We start from the raw sequence: 7145 nt of genomic DNA, 5'->3' as shown, positions 1-7145 counted from the left end.
GCTTAACTGCTCATGTTCTAAACGCAAAAGATGATGTTTTATTCTTCCTGCATGTAAACTCCTATGTGTGCGTGGACACATAAGGTAACAGAGAGGCACTAAAAAAAAATGTAAAGGTCAAACGCCTGTAAAAGCAGCATTTTTAACTCATGTGTGCATGAGGCCTTAAACCCACAACAGTAAAATCTGTCTGTATATGCAGTAAAGCATACTGGTTATACTCACTGTGGAACCTAAGGGGTTAATGCCCTGCATTATTTAAAAAGGCAGATCCTGTGCTCAATATATTTCCTGATCATACAGAGCCAGGCTGCACATGCTCAGTTTGGTGTGTATTACTATAGAGTTTTTTGTTACTCCTTGTGAGTGTGCATGTGATCATCACAGGGCCAAACACTGTCCAGATAGAGGGTCAGGGTCCTGCATCCTGATAGGACAGTCAGTGCAAAATGAAACCGTTTCTTACAAGCTTTAAGCACACATGGATAGATGTCACAAGACTACTATATACTGCTGATGAGAAAAGGTATTTAGCAGTTTAAATTTACCAAAATAATTGCATTTCCATATTCTGTGAGAGACCAGATATAGTGAATGCAGGGCCTTGGGTTTAGTAACACTTAAACTCCATTGTTGATTCATCCACAGCATCTTGTTCCAGAAGGCCTCCTTACTGAAATGTTTTTTTTGATGGCCAAAGCTTGGCCCTACCATACTTCCAATGTAGATTAAATTAGCGCAATCTTCTAATTGCTAATGCATCCACTTTGATATCAACTGTTAGCTGTAGTTCCCGTGATTACACTAAAAGGCTTTTGGAAACGTGTTTTAAAATAAAATGTTTAGACTGGGTTTGCTGGGCCAGCCATTCAAGTACAAAACTAGCAGCTGGTTGACATCTACACCATTTTCAGATTACTTAGGTTACAGTGGAATATTGAATGTCATAATTTGATCTTTTTAAATCCCTTGTCAGACTGAACCTTCTTTCTGAGGGCTTTAGAGAGCTGTATTGATCTTGATATATCTCTTAGGTTTGAAATAGAATTTCACTTGACTATATTTTGTTTTGGGCCATTCACAAAAAGCATTATATTTTTATCAGTGAATTACAAGACTTCCTTTAATTGGCCAAGGCAGACATTTTAACATCCACCGCCTCTCCACCTGTGCTTATCAGAGGAAGCTTTGTGTTTATTGATAAAAATACAAGGCATCTCCTGCATAAAAGAGGAGCATTCAGTCCATCAGCAGATAAGAACCAATACTGCAGCCCATACATAGCCCTGCTAACTATATCACTAATGCTACTACAGTATATTACAACAGTGTTTCTCAACTCCAGTCCTCAAGGCACCCCAACAGGTAATGTTTTCAGGCTTGCCATTCATTTTGCACAGGGTATTTGATCAGTTTCACTGCCTTAGTAATTACTAGCCATTTCATCTGAGGGAAATCCTGAAAACATGACCTGTTGGGGCACCTTGAGGACTGGATTTGAGAAACACTGTATTACAACACACAGAGTGGACGCATAAATAGGTAATGGCCCAAACAAACTATTTGAAGTCAAATTAACTGCTTGCCATCTGCCCAGTGTCATATGACGCCGCAGACTTTGAGCAGCGATATCTGAATGATGCCTGCTTGATCGTTCTTAAAGGGGGCAGGAGGGGACGTCGTCATTCTCCCTCTGGTGCTTTTACCGACTCTACCATGCGATTGACTGATGAGCCTATCCACCAGCTGATCTTCACACTGCCCTCTGCTGTCGGGTCTCCTTGTCTACCTTCGGAAGTGGCTGTCAGAGATTCATCCATCCCTGCAGAGGGCTGAACCTGCTTGTGATTGTGGCTTTGCTTGAAAGGGAGTCCACTCGCTCTGGTAAGGACCCTCACTTACAGATTTATTTCTTTAAAGAGCTGAAAGTTGATGGGCATCTGTTTGCTTTCGTATTGGACTGAAGTGCTTTTTTAAATCTTTATTTTGTCTTTTCACCATTGTTTTGCTCACTGAATTACATATGGACACTTTTTTTTTTTTTTACTTTTTTCAATTGGGATATTTTAAATATTTATACACTGTATCATTTGACTATATGAAATGTATCTTTTGTAGCACAGCAATTTTTATTTTACTTAATTTTTTGTTTTAATGCAAAATGTTTAATTCTCCCCCCCAATTGCTGCACAAATACCGTGCAAGATAAAATGTTGCAACAACTGCCACTTTATTCTCCAGGGTCTCTGCTTTTAAAAAAAAAAAAAAAAGGAAGAAAAAAAAAAAAAAAAAATCTAATGTTTGGGGGTTCCACGTAATTTTCTAGCAAAAAGTGATGATTTTTACATGTAGGAGAGAAATGTCAATTGGCCTGGGTAGCAAGTGGTTAAACATGCAATTCTGCATTAAATAAGACAGGTTCCATCTACATACTCGCAAAGGAGGTCCTCTTGATGCATAGCCTAATATGGAACACAGATTCTATTTTAATGCAATTTTGTTGCTATAAAATGAATACACAATGCCAATTTCATTTTCCATTTATTCTTTGTTCCTTTATCTGGTTGGCACTGTTTCAATTAAGATCTAATACCCGTCTCTTTAACGGTGTTTGGGGGGGGGGGGGAATCGAATTTCCCACACGACTATAGTCATTTTTTTTTCTTCCAATTATCACTTTTGTGCAACAAACGAGCCTGATTACAGTTGCAATAAAAACATATTCCAAACAGGTATAGAAGGGTTATAGTATGTGGAATATATTATATATAATTTAGTTTGTGGTTTTACACTTTAGAGATTGTAATATTAAGATTACTTTATAAAAATAAAAATAAAAGTCATTTTATTCCATTAAGGGTATGTTAAATCCCCTTTAGAAGTAAAGAAAATGAAATACACTATGCCAAGGTCTTCACTGATGTTCCACTTCTGCCAGTACAACAAGTCCATCTCGCCATTGCCATCCTGGCAGCCCATACACAAAAAGTATTTGATAGCTATGGAACTGCAAATTAGGGAGTCATGGAATTGGGATGCAACACCTGCAGAAAAGAAAATAACAAATATAGTTCATTAAAATTGCGATTGATCTCCTGAATTCCTCCAATTTGCTCATCACATACCACAAGTATAAAGATTGAGGTGTGCAAGAATCAAGCTTAAAAAGGTAAAGTAAAGTCTTTTTTTAATCTTAATGCATTTTATACATTAAGATAAAAAGCCTTCTGTGTGCAGCAGCCCCCCCCTCCCCTCCCCCAATACTTACCAGAACCCCATCTCTGGCCAGCGATGTAAAACAAGTCCCTCGGCCATGCGATACTCTCCTTCCTGATTGGCTGAGACACAGCAGCACCGCTATTGACCCCCGCTGCTGTCAAAGTCAGTCAGCCAATCAGGAGAAAGAGGGGGCTGCGAGTTGGCTTGGGTACTTCCATAGCAAGCTGAGAGAATCGAACCATCTGCGATGTTCAATCACTCGGTTCTCAGTGTAGAGGCACCGGGAGACCGATGCTGCATCCACCTAGGTAAGTATGGATGGAAAAAAAAAAAAAAAAAAAAAAACACAACATACTTCTCTTATCACATACCATAGAGGAACATTAACCATGTATAGTATGATGGGGAGGCTGGAGTGTGGCCACAGCCAGTAACTTAGAAGCTGAAGGGAACAAGTCACAGCAGGGAAGGGAGCCTGCTGGATAAAGGAATAAGGTAAAGCAGGGTACACACAGGTTGAGATTCGTCCAGTTGAACAGGGATTGCCTAAACTTCAAGTGGCGTTCCGCCGAAAAAATAAATTGTAAGTCAGCAGCTACGTAAAGTGTAGCTGCTGACTTAATAATCAGACACTCGCCTGTACCATGGCCCAGCAATGCGGGCGTATAAAGCCCCACTCCTCCTCGCCATGATACCAGCATTCTTACTGTATGCGCCCAGCTGTGGCTTCAGTAATGGGGGGGTGAACTTCCTTCTGGCGCCGCCGAGCCCCGGTTGGAAGTAGGAGCTGGATGCCTGAGGGTATCCGCGCTCAGCCCCCAAAAAATGACATGCCAAATGTAGCATGTCAGGGGTCACCATCAATTAAGGCGGAAGTTCCATTTTTGGGTGGAACTCCGCTTTCAGTTTGTGTATAGCCCTTCCTGTTAGGCAGAAGCCAATCTAATGATCTTCTCTTGAACAGGACTGCTGGAAACCTCGTTCAATTAGTGGCTTGCAGCCAATTGGCTGCAGAACTAAATCAGTGTATTCTGATAGTGGGGAGGCCCCGCTGTCAGAATACAGTGTCCCAGTAGGGGGGGATTCCTGCATCCACATCGCTTGCGTAGATGCAAGAACCTGTCAGCTAGCAATAAAAAAGGCAGCATGTGTATGTGCAGCTGCCAGTCAGGAAATGCCTCAGTGCCTATGATTGGTGGGTTCAATCCAAACACGCCCGAGCCCATCACTAAAAGAGGGATTCCACCAAAAAAAAAAAATATTAAAAGCCAGCAGCTATAAATACTACAGCTGCTGACTTTTAATAAATGGACACTCACCTGTCCCGGGTTCCAGCGATGCTGGCAGCCGAGGCCGATCGATCGGCTGCTGCCGCCACCATTCTAGGTGAGGGAATCAGGAAGTGAAGCGAATCGGCTTCACTTCCCGGTTCCCTACTGCGCATGCGCGAGTCGCGCAGAGCAATAGGAATTCTCCTCACTGTCACTGGGACCCGTGTGTGTCCCAGCAGACAGCGCGGCAGGACAGGAAATGGCGTAGACTCCCACGGGAGTCTATGCCCGTAAGTGGGTGTAAATACCTGTCTTTGACAGGTATCTCCACCCCCCTGAAAGGTGCCAATTGTGACACCGGAGGGGGGGGGGGGGGGGAGGGATCCGATCAGTGGAGGTTCCACTTTAGGGTGGAACCCCGCTTTAAATAATGAGCTCACCTCTTAGAACATGTTCTAACATGTTTTAGTTGCCCCCTACCACACAGCCTCATTAATTCACAGGAATCTGTGAATGCATAAACTGCAAGTCCGATTCACCAGTGCAGCAGGCAGACTTAGTTTAAATGAACTGCAAGCACACTGATCAGCATGCCTGTAGTTCACACACATTGCCTACAGCTCTGCAATGACAGCCACAGAAGTATGGGCACAGAGCTGTCACTTCACCGGCAATCGGCTGATAGTGGGCACAATACTTTGCAGTCGCCAATTAAAAAAATTAATAAAAAATTAATAATAATAAATGCACCAGCAGAAATATGTGCTTTTTTTTTTTATTTATTTTTTTATAAAAAGTAAAGTGAACCTATCCTTTAGGTATTTATATACATCTATCCTCTACCCTGGAAAGCATGAAATTAAAGAGAGGTACATAAATGTCAAGGGCGTTATTCAATTTTAGTAAGAGCTGCACAGTTTGTTTTTTTATCTACAAGCACTCCACTTGCAAAGGCAGTTTTTTGGTAAAAGGTGAAACAACCCTGTAAAGCAGGGGGTCACAAACTGGTGGCTTGCCAGCTGTTTTGAAACTACAAGGCCCATGAAGCATTGCAAGGCTGACAGTTACAAACATGGCCCCCACAGGCAGAAGCATGATGGGAATTGTAGCTGCACAACAGCGGGAGGGCCGCCAGTTTGAGACCCCTGCTGTAAAGGCCAATACGTGTGATCTGCAGGCTCATTAAAGTAGATCTCCACCCAAAAGGGGAAGCACAGTGTCACATTTGCCACTTTTTGACAGGTACCTGCTCTGACTGCCGGCTCATACTAACCCTTTTTTCCCCTGCAGTCTTCTGCGACACATCACAGATCCCAGCAGACTATGGGACTAGTCATAAGGCACAGCACGGCTTGTACGTGCACAGCAGGAAGCCGGCTGTTAAGCCGCAAGGCTTCAATTCCTGCTTCCTTTTGTAGAGATATTGGCGCCTGCACCTGGAGCAGCGCGAATAATGGGGATTCTTTATCCTGAGCACTGTCAGGCTGCAGGAATCACAGGACAAAAAGCTCTGGTGTGAGATGGAGGTCAGCCACATAACCAAAGTAACAATGTTTATCCCCTAGAGGTCACATGACCGGATGTCTGCACCCAGCCCCCTCATTCGCTCATGGCGCACAATCTTACCTGCCATTGCTGGTCCTCTACACGCCCGGCTGTGGAGCCATCAGGTCAATGTCGGCCATGTTTCTAGCCACCCACACTCCAGCAGCAAACAGGCCGAGGTTCACTAGCAGATTCCTGCCAAGAGAAGACATGGTGATATTATTCCTAGCGCCTCATGCAGGCTCTGTCCTGACACACCTGTTCACAACCGCGCACATTCATACCGGCGAAAGTCATTTTTATCGGTGATAAAGCGGCACATTCCACGAATCCATCCCACGCTACCTCCACCCGAACTGCCAGCTCCCCTCTCCACGTTACTGGCCGCCATGCTGTCCAGGCAATAACTTCCAGGTGACCCGAAGTGCACTTCCGCCCTTGCCGCAGAGGACAAACATTCACACGCTTCCGGCTCCTCCCCTCACCCCGAACTTTTTATGCACATGAGTATACCGCTGATTCCTCCTTACCCTGTGAGGTATTTGGTTGTAGACGCCACAAAGCTGAATTCGGTGGGAGGAGTAAATAACCACAGTGTGTTCTATGCTGGAAATATCTTCTTTCTCTTCTGCTGGTTTCCTATTGTGTGCATGTACTTACTTCTATAGACATTTATAGGACTGCCTAGTTTCATGTAATTCAATTATTGCTTCTTTGTTTTTTTTTTAGTAGTGGAGAGGGATTAGAACCCCTTTCAGGTTTTGATTGCAGCCTGTGTCCCTATTAGGGAGATTCACTCTCTTTGTCACATTTTACTATTACAACTAAAAGTGAAAGTGCAAGAAAATCCCAAATGTTGGGTAAGGCTCCATTCACACCTAAAGCATTTATTACCCCAAAACTTCATATTCCTAATTACCATGTACTTGTATGAGAAAGTATCCTGTTCTCTTTGTATTGCTTCCTTTATGTGAAATCCCCGGTGTTCCTGCCCATCCCCTTGCTTTCCTATTACACACTGACCATACTAAGCAGGAGAGCACACTGTGGTCAGTTTTCTAGCAATACTGGGAACTCAAGTGTACTCTCCTCCAACGATCAGACTTGTCC

The 7145-nt window shown here is 43.5% G+C and overlaps 1 protein-coding gene across 1 annotated transcript; it reads right to left on the bottom strand.

Moving 5' to 3' along the window:
• Window positions 1-2524: 2524 nt before the first annotated feature.
• Window positions 2525-6479, bottom strand: TOMM6 (translocase of outer mitochondrial membrane 6). Its single transcript, XM_077481373.1, has 3 exons — window positions 6320-6479; window positions 6117-6230; window positions 2525-3044 (listed from the first exon to the last, which is right to left on the bottom strand). Exons 1-2 carry the CDS (start codon window positions 6424-6426, stop codon window positions 6134-6136), a joined length of 204 nt encoding a protein of 67 aa, XP_077337499.1. The 5' UTR covers window positions 6427-6479; the 3' UTR covers window positions 2525-3044; window positions 6117-6133.
• Between the last annotated feature and the right edge of the window lie 666 nt (window positions 6480-7145).

Source organism: Lithobates pipiens, unplaced genomic scaffold (assembly GCF_037356315.1).
Source record: "Lithobates pipiens isolate NorthernLeopardFrog02 unplaced genomic scaffold, aLitPip1_a1.2 Scaffold_16, whole genome shotgun sequence".
Taxonomy (NCBI): domain Eukaryota; kingdom Metazoa; phylum Chordata; class Amphibia; order Anura; family Ranidae; genus Lithobates; species Lithobates pipiens.
Note: the sequence above shows the minus strand (reverse complement) of the source record. Positions and strands in the feature narration are given on the sequence as shown.

Excerpts from the sequence above, each read along its gene's own strand:
- TOMM6 (XM_077481373.1), bottom strand. The coding sequence starts at position 6,426 with ATGGCGGCCAGTAACGTGGAGAGGGGAGCTGGCAGTTCGGGTGGAGGT. Across the intron at positions 6,231-6,319 it reads GATAAAAATGACTTTCGCCG|GAATCTGCTAGTGAACCTCG; the intron begins GTATGAATGTGC and ends TTCTCTTGGCAG.